Genomic DNA, 18,644 nt, shown 5'->3' with positions numbered 1-18,644 from the left:
TCTCATAGTATCTGCCCTGGTAACAAGGATGCTGAGTTTGATTATGTTGCTCCATTGCTTCTTACTCCTCTGACTTAAAGGATATCAGACTTCTGGCTGAAAGAGCAATAGAACAACACAATCAGATTTAGTTGGTTAACAATCATTTATTATTTCTGTGTGCAAGGCACTGTGTTAGGTGCCAGGAGAAGGAAAACACAAATACAAACACGTGGCACTCTGTCCCCCAGGGACGTACAATCTAGAAGATGAACTAGACAAATAACTACAATATCAGTTAGAAAGTGGTAAGTACCACAGAAAATAAAGTACTACAGGAAGTTTTTCTTAGCTCTCAACTTCAAGGTTAGACTAGGCCCGATGAGGCAGATTGGGCAACCTGTGTATGCACCCTGATAAGGCAAGTGACAGGGACCTGCTAGGAACTCATAATTGATCAAGTGAGCGGCCTCTCCCCAGTGATCAGCTAAGGGCACCTCCTAGCACTGAGCGGAAGGAACACAGCAAGGGAAAAGGACTTGACTCAGATTAAAAACATGCACACATGGGCCTGGCGGCGTGGCCTAGTGGCTAAGGTTCTCACCTTGAACGCGCCCCAGGATCTCATATGGGTGCCAGTTCTAATCCCGGCAGCTCCACTTCCCATCCAGCTCCCTGCTTGTGGCCTAGGAAAGCAGTTGAGGACAGCCCAATGCTTTGGGACCCTGCACTCATGTGGGAGACCCGGAAGAGGTTCCTGGATCCTGGCTTTGGATTGGTATAGCATCGGCCGTTGCGCTCACTTGGGAAGTGAATCATCGGATGAAAGATCTTCCTCTCTGTCTTTCTTCTTCTCTGTATATCCAGTAAAAAAAAAAAAAAAAAAAACATGCACACAGTTGCCATCATGGTGGTCTGTACTGACTGGGCCCTGGGTACCGCCTTCATAGAAGGTCAGGGGAAGAAGAGTGGCAAGGGACAGGACACTGAACTCAACATTAGGAACCAGAAAATCTCACAGTTCTTAAACCTCAGGCAATCGCTCTAGACCTCAGCTATCTCTAAGATGAAAACGTCTCTAATATCGCTTCAGTTAATTTAAAATAAAGTATATAAAATTAGCCTTGGGCACCACAGCTTTTTAAACATCAGTGCTTTCTCCTCCTTGTATACAAGGGCCCCTAAAATTAAAAAACAAATGAACAACAAAAACACAAACACCCAAGTGAACCCCCTGCCCTGTCCTGCCTTTGAGAGACAGCAGGACAAGGGAGGCTTTGTATTTTTACCCAGAATTGGTGCTTCAGAAGTACAGAGGTCCTGTCCTTTTTTATAAACCAGGTACTCTTCAGATTTGTTCAGCCTCAGCAACATAAGCCTGACAAAATATAAAATGACAAAGACTCTTGCAATTACATGGGTTTCTAGTAAGAAAACTTGAACAAAAAAGACATAACATTTTGGTCAAGATGTCTTCCGTTTCTTTGAAGGACCTGTCTCATCTCGAAGGTCTGAAGTTCTCCCGGAGCTCCACTGCTTTTCTGGCCTGAGCAGAATACTCAGAAAGGCCCGGCAGGCAGAGTGAGCAGGCTGCGTCTCCAACAGAAGGACCTCAGAAAAGTTAAGAAGATACACAAGTAAAACAGCATCTGTGCTACAGCTTCTTAGCCCCTGGCATGGCAAATACAAGACTGCCACAAGGGGCAGTTTTCATGACCCTCAAGGAAGCCAACAAAACCAAACTGACTCTGCCTGCGCCTTCACTCTTCCTTCCATGGGTGACCCCTGTACTATGTCCATTCTCAAAATGTAGGCTGTCTATTCAGGGAATTGAGCCTGGCAGTCTCCTTGCTTCTGCCAGAACCAGACCTAATCCAGGGCCCAAAGGACGTGCAAGCCCTTTAAACCACACACCTTGCTTACCCACCCAATGCTGACACACTTAAAATGAATAATCCACATTGGTCTCTGCCATAAAACACAGTCATGTTTTGCCTAAATGCCAGTGCTCAAGACAATAACGTTAAAATAGCCACTAGGACTGTGGATAAACTGCTAGGTTCACTTTACACTGCAAGGTTTGGCGAGCAGAACTCAAGTGCACCCAGTTGCAAATACTGCTAACTCCCAGGAACTGAGTTCTGATGGATACTGATATTTCCAATAAAGCGCTTATACCAAGACCCCGGATTCTGCACAGGATAAAGTAGCATGCTCAATTTCACTGACAGTAAGTGACTGATATTACTGCTTCTAATCTCAGCATCTGTGAAATCAACTCTCGAAACCCACTGCAGTATACATCAGAGAGGTCAAACACAGTTGGAGCAATCAAATACACAGCCGAACGGGTCTGGGTGATTACGGACGCAGTGGTTCAAATAAAGCTCTTGACAAAATCTTGCTTTTAAAATTTATTTTTCCTGTCTATAGACAGGAATTACACTCTACCTGGGCAAATGGCTTATAAGGTTTCACAAATTCTGCAAAAATATATATTTTGAAACGTCACATTGTTTTACCATTCTTGTGACAACACTTAGCTTACAGTACCAAAGATCTTTAAGCAATATGAAGCTGCCACAATGTAGGAAAAATCTGTAATTAACTTGATTCCATTGTCCAGATTACCTGTGCTGTTTTGTACGCCCACGTTTCAGTGGTCTTGAAAGTCAGCTTTGCTCACCAGTAAGTTTTCCCTGGGGGGTGTGGCCTTTATTTCTTTGGCATGCAAGACTGGGACTGCAGTCCTGGTAACACACATTTAACCATCTTCAACATACAAATAATGAAAGTCACCTTTCTGTTACGGTTCAGGCTGAAGTTGAGAACCAGAAATTTACAAAAACTCAATTCATACTTTTTAAATACTTTATATGGTAAAAATACAGCAAAAATAGTTTTTGTTCAAAGACGAAAATATATACTGCTATGGTCACGGTTCTCAGGATGATGTGAGCAGTCTCTGGCTCCTCGACTGTGCATTGTTGACTTCAACCACAGCCTCTCCAGCTTCAGTCATTTATCAAAGCTAAAATCATACTGCGGAGAGAAGAAATGAATGTTACTAATATTTCCTTGGTAATGATCCTACAGAATACGTCTGTCCAAGGTTCACCAAAAAACATGCATTGGTTAAAAAAAAAAAGACAGTGTTTTACATTTAAAAATAAAGAAAGTATCTCAAGGCTCAATTTCTTTTCTCTTTCCTAAAATAAAAAAGAGAGAGGGAAATAACTAGGGTCAGAGTGGAGGAGAACAACCTAGAGCTAATGCTGGACAATAGTTTAAACATCAGCTGTACCAGGGGCCCGGCGGCATGGTCTAGTGGCTAATGTCCTCGCCGTGAACGCAACCAGGATCCCATATGGGCACCGGTTCTAATCCCAGCAGCTCCAGCTCCCTGCTTGTGGCCTGGGAAAGCAATCGAGGACAGCCCAAAGCTTTGGGACCCTGCACCCGCGTGGAAGACCTGGAAGAGGTTCCTGGTTCCCGGCTTAGGATCAACACAACACTGGCCGTTGTGGTCACTTGGGGAGTGAATCATCGGATGGAAGATCTTCCTCTCTGTCTCTCCTCCTCTCTGTATATCTGACTTTGTACTAAAAATAAATCTTTTTTTAAAAAATTAGCTATACCCAGAAAAACAAACAGAAAGCAACCTTTAATTATCCGGTTAGAACTCAGGACTTGCTGCTATGATGAATTCCCTTTTCCTGGATCAAACTGCTTCCACCCCTCCCACCGAGGTGTCACACTGGGATCCTAGGGTAGCTTATTTGGAAAGCGGGCCTTTCACTTCAGGACAGTTGCTCAGTGTCCACCCTGCCTGCTCTAGCTCATGTGTGGGTCTCTACCACTGCACTGGGAGGGCTGGTGAGACTACAGCCGTCTAGGCTGCCCTGCTCTCGTGCTCAAGGTGAACACTGTTATAGTGCAATATGCAAGCTGCACACACCGTGAGGAATCTGGGCTGCCCCATGTATCACTGCCAGTGCCTTATCCAGTACCTGACACACAGCAGTCACCTAATAAGAACCATAAAAACTGCCACAGACAACACACAACAGTAACAAAACTACCCTTTGAACTGCTGTGATCTGACTCGCTCTGCTGCTATCAAATGATAGCTATGCAGAGAAATGCCATTATATTACCAATGGCACAAATGCTTAGTTGTCCAAATGTAGAGATACTAAATGTGTTTGTGCACAGCACAGATTAATGGCAGAAGCTAATATTTGGGCACTTTATATAAACCTAAATTCTTTACAAGCATTAAGATAGGCAATATTACAATTCTACAAGGGATGTTTTACTAATATCCCATTTTCTTCTTTCCTTTTTTTTAATTTTATTTTTATTGCAAAGTCAGATATATAGAGAGGAGGAGAGACAGAGAGGAAGATCTTCCATCCAATGAGTCACTCCCCAAGTGGTCATAACGGCCTGACGTGAGCAAAACCAAAACCAGGAACGTCTTCTGGGTCTCCCACACGGGTGCAGGGTCCCAAGGCTTTGGGCCGTCCTCAACTGCTTTCCCAGGCCACAAGCAGGGAGCTGGATGGGAAGTGGAGCTGCCGGGATCAGAACCAGCACCCATATGGGATTCCAGTGGATGCAAGGCAAGGACTTTAGCCACTAGGCCACTGCACTGCACACCCCCGCACACACTTTTTAGGCTTCATTTATCTACTTTGGCCAATTGGGGCGTTAACCAACAGATGGAAGCTCTTTCTCAGTCTTTCCCCCTTTCTGTAAATCTAATTTGCCTTCTTAATAAAAATGGATAAATAAAAAAAAAACTTTGATACAAGTTAAGCTTAATTTCTACCCTCTTAAAGTCTTAGTCAAGTCAGACACATATGAATTTTCTGCTCTAGTCTTTCCTTGATCAAGTTTACGAGTCTGTGATGGACATGCTAACACTACAACCAGAGGAATAAGCTCCAGTTTGCAACAGCACTAAGGAATGCCGACCCAATAACATGAATGAAAACATTTTATAAAGCCACAAAAACATTCTTGCAATCCCCCATAGTTCCAAAAGATCAATGCCTCACTCATCAAAAGCAGACCTGGTATCCAGAAGGCCAGAAATTCATCTATTTCCATTCTTTCTCTCAAATAAAAAAAAAAAATAAGATGACACTTACCTGTAAAGATACATAAAGAAACAGAGCAAGTGGAAGCCAAGCTTGATCATGGCTTCTTTCATGTGAGACTTCAGCTGCCCTCGATTGTGTATTTCTGTCGGATCAAACACTCCCATGTTACCACTTGGAACCATAATGAAACTGAGGAATTCAAGGAAACACAAATCAGAAGGAAGATAAAAGCAACAGAAATGATCAAAAGCAAGTAACCGATAAAAATGGACCTCTAACAATGACCTGATCACAGCGGCCTTGAATTCAGACCATCTGTGGACAGAACAATGCAATAATCCCTCTAACCATCATTTCCCTAAAGAAATACCACCACCTCTAATTTTCAGTGTAATTTTCTGCCCTCTGAAACGAATATAGTAACATCCTAGAAAATATTATTTTCTACATTGAGTTCTTTTAACCCCATCTCCTGGAAAACAAAGCAACACCAAATGAATCATGTCTACTGCTCTTTCATAAGGCACAGGTTAGAGGAGGCTCCAAACGCAAACCATCTAAAAGAAATCTTATTCTCTAATTTTCACAGTGAATACTTTTTAAAAATACATTTATTTATTTCATTGAAACAGAGTTACAGAGAAAAAGAATCCTATTCACAGGGTTACTCTCCAACTTGGCCAAAATGACCAGAACTGGTCTTATCCAGGAACCAGGAGCTTCTTCCAGTTCTCCCAACTGGGCTCAGAGGTCCAAGGACATGGGCCATCTTCTGCCTCCCAGGCACATTACCAATGAGCTCATCGAAGTGCAACAGCTGTGACTTGAACTGGTGCCCCTATGAGATACTTGTTACAGCACAGTGCTGGTTCCACAAACCAATTTTATAGAAATTATAAATTGTGGGCCCAGTGCAGTGGCCTAGTGGCTAAAGTCCTTGCCTTGCATCCACTGGAATCCCATATGGGTGCCTGTCCTAATTCTGGCAGCTCCACTTCCCATCCAGCTCCCTGCTTGTGGCCTGGGGAAGCAGTCAACGACGGCCCAAAGCCTTGGGACCCTGCACCTATGTGAGAGACCCAGAAGAGCTCCTGGCTCCCAGCTTCAGATCGGCACAGCATTGTATGATGTGCTCACTTGGGGAGTGAATCATCGGATGAAAGATCTTTCTCTCTGTCTCTCCTCCTCTCTATATATCTGACTTTGCAATAAAAATAAATAAATCTTTAAAAAAATTTTTTAAATAAAAAAAAGTAAACTTTTAATGACATACACTTTAAGCATCCACCCAAGATGCCTGCCTCCCATCTGGGACCGCTTTAAGACTCTGCTGCATCACTCCTGATCCACTTCCCTGCTGATGTGCCTGGGAAAGCAGCCTTTGGCCTTCAACAACCACACTGTGACATTTGTGTGACACAAGATGCAACCTGTCACTACTAATGACCTCTTCCTGTTGGCATGGCCAAGCCTCCGATGTAATACTGGATTTATCATCCTTGCCACATATACAGTTTCTTTAAAGGCTTAAGTTCTACAAACCTTAAATTCTACCTCAAGGGGTACAGCCTCACCTGCAAAACATGCATCCCACATGCATACCAGCTCATGCCAGGCTGCCTCACTTCCTATCCAGCTCCCACTCAGTATGGGAAGAGCAGCGGAAGATGGTGTTAACTGCTGGGGTCCCTGCTGCCCCCGTGGGAGACCCTGACAAAGCTCTCGGTCCATGGATTTAGCCTGGGCCAGCACTGGCTTTTGCAGCTATTTGAGGAGTGAACCAAGGGAAGGAAGATCTGTCTCTCAGAACAGACTCTCCCCCAATTCCCAGTATTTTCACTAAAACAGCTACATATCTCCTGAGGAATCAAGGGTCTCATCTTCTTTCTTTTGCACATCATTCCTGGCCAATCCATAAAACTCACCCATTCTTCCTTCCCACCACTTACACAGCTGTCTTTTCCATTCCCACTTTCACAGAGTTGTCCCAGGACTCTTCACTAGTCATTAAGGAATGTAAATTGAAACCTCAATCAGGGCCCGGCGCAATGGCACAGTGGTTAAGGTCCTCACCTTGCATGCCCGTATGGGCGCCGGTTCATGATCCCGGCAGCCCTGCTTCCCATCCAGCTCCCTGCCTGTGACCCAGGAAAGCAGTCAAGGACGGCCCAAAGCTTTGGGACCCTGCACCCGTGTGGGAGACCTAGAGGAAATTCCTGGCTCCTGGCTTCGGATCGGCATTGCATCGGCCGTTGTGCTCACTTGGGGAGCGAATGATTGGACAAAAGATCTTTCTCTCTGTCTCTCCTCTCTGTATATACGGCTTTCCAATAAAAATAAAATAAAATCTTTATAAAAAAAACCTCAATCAGCTATCACTTCACTCCCAATAGCAAAGCTACAATTAAAATTAAAGATTTCTTTATTTTTATTGCTAAGTCAGATATACAGAGAGGAGGAGAGACAGAAAGATCTGCTGTCTGATGATTCACTCCCCAAGTGGCCACAACAGGTAGTGCTGAGTCATTCCCAGGCCAGGAGCTACTTGGGACCCTGCACCCACGTGGAAGACCCAAAAGAAGCTCCTGGCTTCAGATGGAGCTCAACTCTGGCTGTTGTGGTAACTTGGGGAGTGAATCAGTGGATGGATGTATATCTGACTTTGCAATGAAAATAAATAAATCTTAAAAATATATATACTATAGCAACCTCTGGCAAGGATATAGAGAAACTAGCCCTCAGACAAGGTTGGTGATAATGCACAGTATGGTTGGTTTTTCATTGTTTTTTTTTTTATTTTGCTTTTACTTTTATTGGAAAAACAGATGACCAGAAGAAGAGACAAAGAAAGATCTCCCACCCACTGGTTCACTCCCCAAGCGTTCACAATGGCTAGAGCTGAGCCTACGCAAAATCAGGAGCCACGAGCTTCTTCCGGGTCTCTCATATGATGCAGGGTCCCAAGGACTTCGGCCACCCTCCACTGAATTCCAAGGCTACAAGCAGGGAGCAGGATTGGAAGTGGAACAGATGGAATTAGAAACAGTACCCATATGGGATGCTGGCATTTAAAGGTAGAAGATTAGCCAGATGAGCCATTGCACCAGCCCCAGTGTGGCTGTTTTTAATTTACCTGAGTAACAAGAACAGATAGAAAGAAGTCTTTCATCTGCTAGTTAACCCCCAAAATGCCTGCGATGACCAGGTCTAGGCCAAGTTGAAGGTGGAGCATAGGAACTTGATTCAGGCCTTCCACATGAGCGGAACAACTTGAGCCATCTCCTGCTGCCTCCTAGGGGGCACATTAGCAGGAAAGCTGGAATAGGCAGCAGAGCCAGTATACAAAGCTAGGCACCAGGACAGCAGGCATTGCACCCATCAACTTCAACTGCCAGGCCAAATAACTGCCCTACAACAAGTCACTTTACAGACGCAGAAAACAGCTTGCCAGGTGCCCGCTGCTGCTGCCCCAGGGACACAGAGAAAAGGAATGACTGCTAACAGTCATGGGGAGTACTGAAATATACTAAAATAGGTCATGGTGCTGATTATATAAATTCTACAAATATACCAAAATACGCTGATTGTATGTACACTTTAAATGGCTACATTTTAAATCACCAATACTGACATTTACATATAAAAGTTCCTGAGCCAGCATTTAAGTTTTTCTGTGAGCTACCTCAATCTACATTCCAAGCTTTATCTATTATCAGTCCCTCAACTACATTGTTTCAGTCTAACTAGCCTTTAAATATCCCAGGCTTTGTACACATCTCCTCTTCTCTTCCCCTCCTTATCCTTGCGATACCAGAAATTCTCAGTACCTTCGGATCCAACCTTAGTCATCATACAGGACTCTACTCAGACTCCTTGAAATTGTCCCAATAATCCCACTGGCTTCCCAACCCATCTAGAAACCTCATCTGGGAACTATGCCTGAGACAACTGCGATTTAACTACCATATTCTGTTATTCAAAGTTTTGCCTCCTGTCCTGTGGATGAGAGTCCATTTCACATACGTCTGTAGCCCCAACAACAGGAAGTACAATAGTCTGAAAAAAGCAAAGGATCAATAGATTGGGGGTTTTTGTTTTTTCCTTTTTTCTTTTCTTTCTATTTAATTTGAAAAGCAGAGAGACAGACAGAGATAAAGCTTCCATCCACTGGCTGTCTCTTCAAATGCCCACCACAGCCAGGGTTGGCCAGTGTGAGGTGGAGCTTGAGCGAGGTCGCCCACACAGGTGGCAAGAACACGGGTGTGTGAGTCATCGTCAGGCTCCCAGGCTCTATGAACAGAAGCTGAGTCAGAAGTGAGGCTGACACCAGTCTCGACAATATGGGATGGCGGGGTTCCCAATGAAGGACTTCACCACTGCACCAAGCAACTGAACCTGCTGGGGTGGGTGTGTGATCCTTTGCTTAGGAGCCTTTGAAATAGCAGGTAAGCTTGAGACCAATAGATAATCTGTCACTGCAGTCTTCAGGGCAACAAATACACATGACAATTCAGGAAAAAGGATCTTTGGACTCGGGCCATAGGGCCTTCTCCACAGCCTTTAAGTACCAAGAAGCTCCTGGCTCCAACCCCGGCCATGCAGCTACTTCAGGAGTGAACAAGCAGACAGAAAATCTCTCTCATTTGCTCTGTCTCTCCCTAAGGCTTCCAAGTAATTAGGCAACCTATAAGAAAAAAATCTGGGTCCTAGCACGATATCATAATGGTTAACGTCCTCGCCTTGAACAGGCCGGGTTCCCATATGGGTATCAGTTCTAATCCTAGCTGCTCCACTTCCCATCCAGCTCCCTGCCTGTGGCCTGGGAAAGCAGCCGAGGACGGCCCAAAGCCTTGGGACACTGCACCCATGTGGAGACCCAGAAAGAAGTTTCTGGCTCGGGCCCGGCGCGGTGGCGCAAGTGGTTAAAGGTCCTCGCCTTGCACGCCCGGGATCCCATATGGGCGCCGGTTCTAATCCCGGCAGCCCCGCTTCCCTTCCAGCTCCCTGCTTGTGGCCCGGGAGAGCAGTCGAGGACAGCCCAAGGCTTTGGGAACCTGCACCCGCGTGGGAGACCCGGAAGAGGCTCCTGGCTTCGGATCGGCATAGTATCGGCCCGTTGCGCTCACTTGGGGAGTGAATCATCGGACGGAAGATCTTCCTCTCTGTCTCTCCTCTCTGTACATCCGCCTTTCCAATGAAAAAATAATAAAAATAAATCTTTAAAAAAAAAAAAAAAAAAGAAGTTTCTGGCTCCTGGCTTTGGATCAGCTTTGGATGTTACGGCCACTTGGGGAGTGACTCATCGGATGGAAGATCTTTCTCTCTGTCTCTCTTCCTCTCCGTACATCTGCCTTGCCAATAAAATAAATAAATCTTTAAAAAAAAAAAAAGAAAGAAAGAAAGAAAAAAAACTGGTTTCTAATATTTGTTAAAGTACCCTGACCAAAACAGGAAAAAAAAATACTCACCGATATATATTCCAAGTGGCAACAGGTAGATTGAGAAGGAAGATGAACCAGTGCAATGAAATCAACATTAATACAGCAACAATGGTGTGGCCAATCAATTCTGGAATTACCCACTGCAAGGGAAGAGTATGCCATCACATTTCGCTGCTATGTACTCCAGGATTATATGTGATATCTGAAGCTCAATGTGCAGAGAACTTACAAGCTACTGCTTCTATGTTATTTTTAGACTCAGATGTCCCAGGTTTGCACACTGCAGTCACTGCTTACTCCATGAATACATCAGGACAAAGCTTAAAAGTGAAGTCCTTAAATTTCAATTACATTTGCTCTTAAGCAAAGCCTTAGATTCATTCCCTACACAGTCGTACGAGAGACAACACTAGGCGGGGAAATGAACTATCATTTAATTTCTATTCCAATGTCTATGCTAAAGCCTCTTGCTCTAAATTGGGGTGACACACTGCCTTTCAAGTTAAAATGCCAATCTTTTGAAAACACTGAGCTGAACCGAAACCTGGGTCTCCTCTGTGTCTCCCACACAGGGTCTCAAGGCCTTGAATGTAGCCACTGAACCATTACACCGGGTCCAATATATATATATATTTAGAATTTTAGGGGACCAACACAATAGCCTAGTGGCTAAAGTCCTTGACTTGCATGTACCAGTATCCCACAGGGGCGCTGGTTTGTATCCTGGCTGCTCTATTTCCTATCTAGCTCCCTGCTGTGACCTGGGAAAGCAGTAGAGGATGGCTGAAAGCCTTGGGACCCTGCACCTGCGTGGGAGACCAGGAGGAAGTTTCTGGCTCCTGGCTTCAGATCGGAGCTTAGCTCCAACCATTGCAGCCACTTGGGGATTGAACCAGCGATGGAAGATCTTTCCGTCTCTCTTTCTCTCTGTAAATCTGACTTTCCACTAAAAATGAATACATCTTTTAAAAAAAAAGAATTTTATTTATTCAAATGACAGTTACACTGTGGGGTTGAGAGGGGTGAAGAGAGGGAGGGCAAAGAGAAATATTCCATCTTTCCATCTGCTGCTTTATTTCCCAAATGACTTCAATAGCCAGAGCCATGCCAGGCCAAAGTTAGGAGCCAGGAGCTTTCTCCCGGTCTTCCTCATGGGTACAGGATCCCAAGAACTTCAGCCATCCCCCACTGCTTTCACACAGGCATTAGCAGGGAGCATGATCCAAACCGGAGTAATTTAGGACTTAACCGGTGCCGATATGGGATGCCACACTGCAGGCAGTGGCTTAATCCACTGGGTCACAATGCCAGCATCAACGCCAAAATAGCAATCTTGAATATTTTCTACTCTCTAGAATCCTAAAAAAATCATATTGCACTCAGGGGGAAAAATCATAATGTTGAGACCAGCATTGTTATACAGCATGGTAAGTCGCCTCCTGTGACCACAGTGCGAGTTTGACTCCTAGCTTCTCTGCTTCTGATCCAGCTGTCTGCGGATATGACCGGGAAAGCAACAGCAGACATCCCAGCTGTGGGGCCACTCACATGAGAACACCAGATGAAGGTCTAGGCTCCTGGCTTTGCAGCCACAGGTGCAGATTAAGACATTTTGGGCTGTCCTCTCCTGTTTTTCCAGGCCACAGGTAGGGGACTGGAAGGGAAGTGGAATAGCCAGGACATGAATTGACACCTATATGAGATCCCGGTGTATGTAAGGTAAGGACTTAAGGACTTAGCCACTGAGTCATTGCACTGGGCCTGAAATAAATCTTTATTTAAAATAAGGTAAGCTAAAGCAACCTGATATTAACCAGTTACTTTAAATCAATCCATAAGAAAAGGGCAGCAGACAGGATCACAATTGATTTATATCTCAGTATCTCTATGTCTCTGCCTCTCAAAAATAAAGTAAAATAAAATAAAAATAATCTGTATAGACTCAAGGGATAATTTTCATAGTAAAACAGCTTATTCTCCATATGCAAATTTACATTTACATAAAGAACACCCACAAACTATCAAAATATTAAGCAAGATATATGAAAAGAAATAAAATCACAATTTGCATTGTGTGCCCTGCTATGCCACCTCCTATAGCACCGCTCTCCCAAATGAGCGCTGATTTGAATAGCAGCTGCTCTATTTTTGATCCAAGTTGCTGCTAAAATCACCTGGGAAAGCAACTAAAGATGGTTCAAGTGCCACATGGGCGACCCAGAAGGAAACCCTGTCTCCTCGTTTCAGCCTGGCCCAGCCCGTCATTACAGCCATTTCAAGAATGAACCAGATGAAAGATGTCACTTTCTTTAACGCCAGATTTCACATAAATAAACATATTTTTAAAGAAACATAATCCATTTAAGATGTCTGTTATTCTCCTAAAGAGGAGGAAAAATACACTATAAAATTTAATTTTCCAGTTATACTTTTCCAAGCAAAGTTTATTTTCCTTGTGGACCACAGGAACTTAATGATTAAGACACATGGACAGTGGGCCCAACGCAATGGCTCAGTGGCTAAAATCCATGCCTTGCACATGTCAGGATCCCATATATGTGTCAGTTCGTATCCCAGCTGCTCCACTTCCCATCCAACTCCCTGCTTGTGGCCTGGGAAAGCAGCAGAGAATGGCCCAAGACCTTGGGGCACTGTACCCATGTGGGAAAACTCAGAAGTTGCTGGTCCCCAACTGTGGATCAGCTCAGCTCTGGCCTTTGCGGCCACTTGGGGCATGAACCAGTGGAAGATATTTCTGTGTCTTCTCTCTGTAAATCTGCCTTTCAATACAAATAAATAAATCTTTTTAAAAAAAAAGACACAAACACACTCTTACTAGGTTAAGCCAAGTACACTTACATATTACACGTTTATATAGCCTTTTATCTAGAAAGCCACTGCTTATCTCAAAAAACAAATCAGTGCCAACTGGCTTGCCTGTAACTAGATAAGTTTTGCAATTCAGACCATTCTTGCAGTATTAGCTCTGACTAGGGATTGGCACAGTGGTGCAGAAGGCTGCATACGTGTGGGAGACCTCAGAGAAACTCCTGGTCCAGGCTGTGGCCCACACCAACCGGGACGACTGTGCACTCGCTCTTGCTCTCTCGCTCTCTCTTTCAAATAGATGAATAATCCTTTCCAATATAAGTAAATTTAAAAAGCCAGAAATAAGCAGACACGTCTTACCTTGTTTAATTTCGAGCAGCATGATCTAGCATTAATGTAATCACATTCTAAGTCAGACAATGTAATTATCTGATGATCAAGATAAGGAATTAATATATTTCTTTTATAACAAATAAGTACATAAATTTCAGAATGCAATCTGTGGTAGTGCAGACTTAAATTTGACTTTAAAACACTGGTTATTGGGTTGATACGAGGTGGCGGTTCCTTATCCCTGGGTACTGAGACGTTTGGAAAGTCATGTGTGGCTTCCCGCTTTTTCTCTCCCCTTCCTCCAGGAACAACAAGAAGAAATAGCAAATTTGGAAACAATGTCACCCAATTTTCCCCTAAACTTTGATCCTTCCTTCCCTGATCAACCATGTCATCATTATAAACAACAAAAGAACTGGTTATTTATTTATTTAAGGTTTACTCATTATACAAAATAATTTTCCCATTTATGTTCCTTTAATAAAATATTTTCAAAAGATAATTTTTTATGTTCGTTTTGTCTGAATTTCTGAAACAAGGAATAAGGTCTGTAACAAAATAGAAAACAAGACATATAAGAAATTTAATAAATTTTGGCTCAGTGCGGTGGTCTAGTAACTAAAGTCCTCGCCTTGAATGCACCAGGATCCCATATGGATGCCGGTTCTAGTCCTGGCTGCTCCATTTCCCATCCAGCGCCCTGCTTGTGGCCTGGGAAAGCAGTTGAGGATGGCCCAATGCCTTGGGACCCTGCACCCACAGGGGAGATCCAGAAGAGGCTCCTGGCTCCTGGCTTCAGATCAGCACAGCACCGGCCATTGCGGTCACTTGGGGAGTGAATCATGGGAAGGAAGATCTTCCTCTCTGTCTCTCCTCCTCTCTCTATATATCTGACTTTGCAATAAAAATAAATCTTTTTAAAAAAAGAAAATTGAGGCTCTTTAGAAAGTGAAGGAACGGGCCCGGAGCAGTGGCGCAAGTGGTTAAGGTCCTCGCCTGGCACGCCCGGGATCCCATATGGGCGCCGGTTCTAATCCCGGCAGCCCCCCTTCCCTTCCAGCTCCCTGCCTGTGGCCCGGGAAAGCAGTTGAGGACGGCCCAAAGCTTTGGGACCCTGCACCCGCGTGGGAGACCCGGAAGAGGCTCCTGGCTTTGGATCGGCATAGCATCGGCCGTTGCGCTCACTTGGGGAGCGAATCATCGGACGGAAGATTTTCCTCTCTGTCTCTCCTCTCTGTATATCTGCCTTTCCAATAAAAAAAATAAATAAATAAAAAATAAATAAAATTAAAAAAAAAAAAAGAAAAAGAAAGAAAGTGAAGGAACATGCACACCAAATAGCTAGCCAGCTATACAGAGTCTGAATCCCAAATATTGCAACTTTCCACTACAACAGGCTTCCTGTCTACAATAAAGAATGGAGCCACAAGATGACCATATTACCTAAAGCCAGCATGCTCTGCCAAACAAAGCAAAGTATTGGGGCGGAGGGCATGGCATGTTAATCATCCACCTACAGTGCAGGCAACCCACATGTCGGTTCCAGTCCTGGCTGCTCCCAAGAAATGGCTTAGGAAAGCCCTGGAGGATGGCCCGATGATTTGGGTCCCTGCACCCACAAAGAACACCCCAAAGAAGCTCCTGGCTTCAGACCTGCCCAGCTCTAGCTGTTGCAGCCACTAGGGAGTGAACCAAAGGATGGAAAATTTCTCTCCGCTTTCCAAATAAACATTTTTAAAACCAAAAAGAATACCTATTGAATCTTTTCACCACACAGAAATGCTCAAGGCAACCAACACATTATCCAGATTTGCACATTATTACCTAACAGACACAGGTATTAAAACATCCCATACTGTACCCCATTTATGGATACAGCTTCTATCTCAATTTCAGAAAAGACAGACATGTGGTTTCTAAGGAGGGAAAATCAAACGAGTTCTTCGGATACTTTTCCTATCTTACAGGAACTAGTTGAAGCTGGATTGCGCAGTACAACACTGGGCATGAATGCGCCAGGTTCCCGGGCCATGGGAGGGCCTGGGAAAGCAAGTCTACACCACACACGAACGGCTGCATACAATGCAAAAGTTTTCCCAGGGACTGGCGCAGCAAGTGGAGAACCACTAGTAACTAAATCACGTGCAGTTACTCAATTTACAAATCTGACAACCCAATCACTGTTTTTCGCATAATTTTTAAAAATACCTGTTTCCTAACACCTGTGACCAAGAAGGGAGTCGGGACTGGGGAAGGAAAGCCCTTCCCTTCTGTGCTTTTTGGCCCCAAGACGCCTCTAGGGATCAGGTTCCAGTCCCCTTCTAGACGGCCTGGGGAGCAGGAGAACAAAGGGGCGGGCAGCAGGGGTGATGCCCGCCAAAGACAAACGGTAGGAAAGCCTCCGCTTGTCCCAGTGCGAGGCTGGAACCCGGGCTTCCGAGAGAGGGCTGCGGCCACAAAGGCAGCCCGGAGTCGCCCCTCACTTGGAGCAGAACCGGCTGGGGCGTCGGGGTTCCAGAGCGATGGGCGCGCTGGCCAGGCCCGGGGCGCTCCAGGAGACAGCCCAGCTCGGAGCTCCGGCGAGGGCCGGCCGGCAGCCACGAAGGGCGGGTGACGGAGCTGGGGCCCGGGCAGATGGGGCAAGCGGGGCTGCACGCCCTGTCCGGGAGGCCCGCTCTGCGCCCCAGCCAGGCCAGCGCCCAAAGAAACCCCGAGTCCGCAGCCGGCAAGCCTGTCCTGTGCCCACCCTGCACCACCCTCATCCTTGACCCGCGGACCACCGCCCCAGGAAAGCCTCCGCCCGCCGCCGGAAAGGATACGAAGTAGACTGAGAGGAAGATGAGCGCGCAGCAATCAAGCAGGGAGAAGACGAACACCACCGCCTCCATGCTCTTCCTCCTCCGCAGCCGCCGCTCCTTCCGTCAAGACGCCTCTCGGGCGCCGCCAGGTTCTCGCAGGCCCTGGCAGCTGCTCGCTGGGCGGGCTCTGCCGGACGCTCCAGCGCGGCGTGCTGGGAAATGTAGTCCATATTTTTTGAAAGTTGCACAGCGGAGGATTTGGTGCAGGCTGGGAGATGAAGTTTTCCTGCAGAGTTTCCACAGAGGGTGGGCACGCCCCGGTCCACAAATACTGACCTACAAATAGACCGGCAGGTTTACTTTTAACCGCTGGAAGCCCCGGAGTCTTTCTGGCCTGTGTGGAATCTTCGCGGGTGTCTGCTCTCAACTGACTACAGTCCCTGACTTGGGTTGTCATCTCACTGTGTCTGTCTGTAATGCTCCGAGCATTTGTTGAGACTTGCCATCTCCTCTCTGACAATCTCTCCCAACATTGCTTATCCTCATTTGCAGCTGTGTTCTTATCTCCCTCTGGACTAGCAGATTAAAAAAAAAAAAAAAAAGGCCCGGCGGTGTGGCCTAGTGGCACAAGACCACGTCCTAAACGTGCCAGTATCCCATATGGGCGGCTGTTCTAATCCCGGCAGCTCCACTTCCCATCCAGCTCCCTGCTTGTGGCCTGGGAAGGCAGTCCAGGACGGCCCAATGCCTTTGGACCCTGCACCTGCATGGGAGACCTGGAGGAGGTTCCTGGCTCCCGGCTTCGGATCGGCGCAGCACCGGCTGTTGCAGTCACTTGGGGAGTGAATCATCAGATGGAAGATCTTCCTCTCTGTCTCTCCTGCTCTCTGTATATCTGACTTTGCAATAAATATAATTAAATCTTTAAAAAAAAAAAAGAAGAAGAAGAAGAAGATGATGATGAAGAAGCAGGGGGAAACATCAGATCCTCTATAAATCCCTGAGAAAGAGTTTCTCCTTTATTCTGACGTAATGGGAAACCATGGAAATAGTTTAGGCAGAAAGTACCTTAGGGATATTTTCGTTTTAAAAGTTCCGTTCGGAGCACCAGCCTGCTGCTTAGTAAAGCCATCACCTGTAATGCAGGCATCCCATAGGAGTACTGGTTCAAGTCCCAACTTCTCCAGTCCAATCCAGCTCCAGGCTAATGCATCTGGGACAGAAGCAGAGGATGGTCTGAGTCCTTTAGTCCCTAAACCCGCAGCAGAGATCTGGAAGAAACCTTTGGCGTGGCCCAGCCCTGGCTGCTGTAGCCATTTTGGGGTGTAAGCTAGTAGACAGAAGATAGATGCAGCCCCCTTCTCTCTTTGTAACTCTGTTTTTCAAATAAATAAAATAAATCCTTAAAAAAAAAATTCTGCAACAAGAGTTTGATCTGATAGTCAAGATGCCATTTGGGACACCCACATCCGTTGTCGAAATGCCTGAGTTTTAGTCCCAGCTCTGCTCTCAGTCCCAGCTTCCTCCTACTGTACATTCAGGGGAGAATTAGATGTTCAGGCTTGGGTCCCTGTCACCCGGAGGGGACATCTGGATTTAGAGTTCCTGGCTTCTGGCTTTACTCTAGCTTAGCTGTTACAGGAAAAGGAAATGAATCAGAGGTTACAATTCTCTCTACCCTCGCCTCTCCTTAACTGCCTCTCAAATAAACATATTTTTAAAAAGCTAATAAGTAAAGAGCGATATCATTCTGGCTGTTTGGTGCAGTCACTATATGAAAGGGGATATGTGTTTTAGTAAGAAGACAACTTAGGGGAGAGGAAGATGGATAGAGGAATTCATATGAAGGCAAAATCAACTGGATTTGCCTGACACAGCATGGTTTCATAAACTCATAAAGGGTTCATAGGTTAAAACTAGAGGTACCATTAACAGTAATTTATAAAGCAGCTATCACTATGCTCCCATTGTACTTTGCCCATACCTCTGTCAGCATACTCATTGCATTAACTATCTTCCTTACATGCTTAGTCAGTCATGCCTCAGACTATGATATGTCCTTATACCGCCAGAACCTTCAGTCATAAATGTCTGGTACCTCATAACTGGATGTCAAATAAAGAGCCTATACTATCAGAACGATGTTATTAAAACTC

General features: G+C 45.4%; 1 protein-coding gene across 2 annotated transcripts; it reads right to left on the bottom strand.

Annotated features, from left to right (window-relative positions):
* Window positions 1–1,084: 1,084 nt before the first annotated feature.
* On the bottom strand, window positions 1,085–16,661 carry CNIH4 (cornichon family AMPA receptor auxiliary protein 4). 2 transcript variants are annotated; one of them, XM_040985754.1, is made up of 5 exons: window positions 16,510–16,661; window positions 13,718–13,786; window positions 10,556–10,668; window positions 5,136–5,276; window positions 1,085–3,021 (listed from the first exon to the last, which is right to left on the bottom strand). In XM_040985754.1, exons 1-5 carry the CDS (start codon window positions 16,576–16,578, stop codon window positions 2,994–2,996), a joined length of 420 nt encoding a protein of 139 aa, XP_040841688.1. In that variant the 5' UTR covers window positions 16,579–16,661; the 3' UTR covers window positions 1,085–2,993. The 2 variants fall into 2 exon arrangements, with proteins under 2 accessions (XP_040841688.1, XP_040841690.1); XM_040985756.1 differs by lacking the exon at window positions 5,136–5,276.
* Between the last annotated feature and the right edge of the window lie 1,983 nt (window positions 16,662–18,644).

The sequence above is a fragment of the Ochotona curzoniae genome, unplaced genomic scaffold (genome assembly GCF_017591425.1).
Source record: "Ochotona curzoniae isolate NIBS_2020 unplaced genomic scaffold, NIBS_Ocur_1.0 contig_430, whole genome shotgun sequence".
Classification (NCBI taxonomy): Eukaryota; Metazoa; Chordata; class Mammalia; order Lagomorpha; family Ochotonidae; genus Ochotona; species Ochotona curzoniae.
Note: the sequence above shows the minus strand (reverse complement) of the source record. Positions and strands in the feature narration are given on the sequence as shown.

Bases quoted from the DNA above. Each gene is read 5' to 3' on its own strand.
- CNIH4 (XM_040985754.1), bottom strand. From the start codon at position 16,578: ATGGAGGCGGTGGTGTTCGTCTTCTCCCTGCTTGATTGCTGCGCGCTC. The intron at 13,787-16,509 runs GTATCCTTTCCG...CTTGATCATCAG, and splicing joins TCTTCCTCTCAGTCTACTTC to ATAATTACATTGTCTGACTT. The intron at 10,669-13,717 runs GTAAGACGTGTC...CTTCCCTTGCAG, and splicing joins GCTGCTCGAAATTAAACAAG to TGGGTAATTCCAGAATTGAT.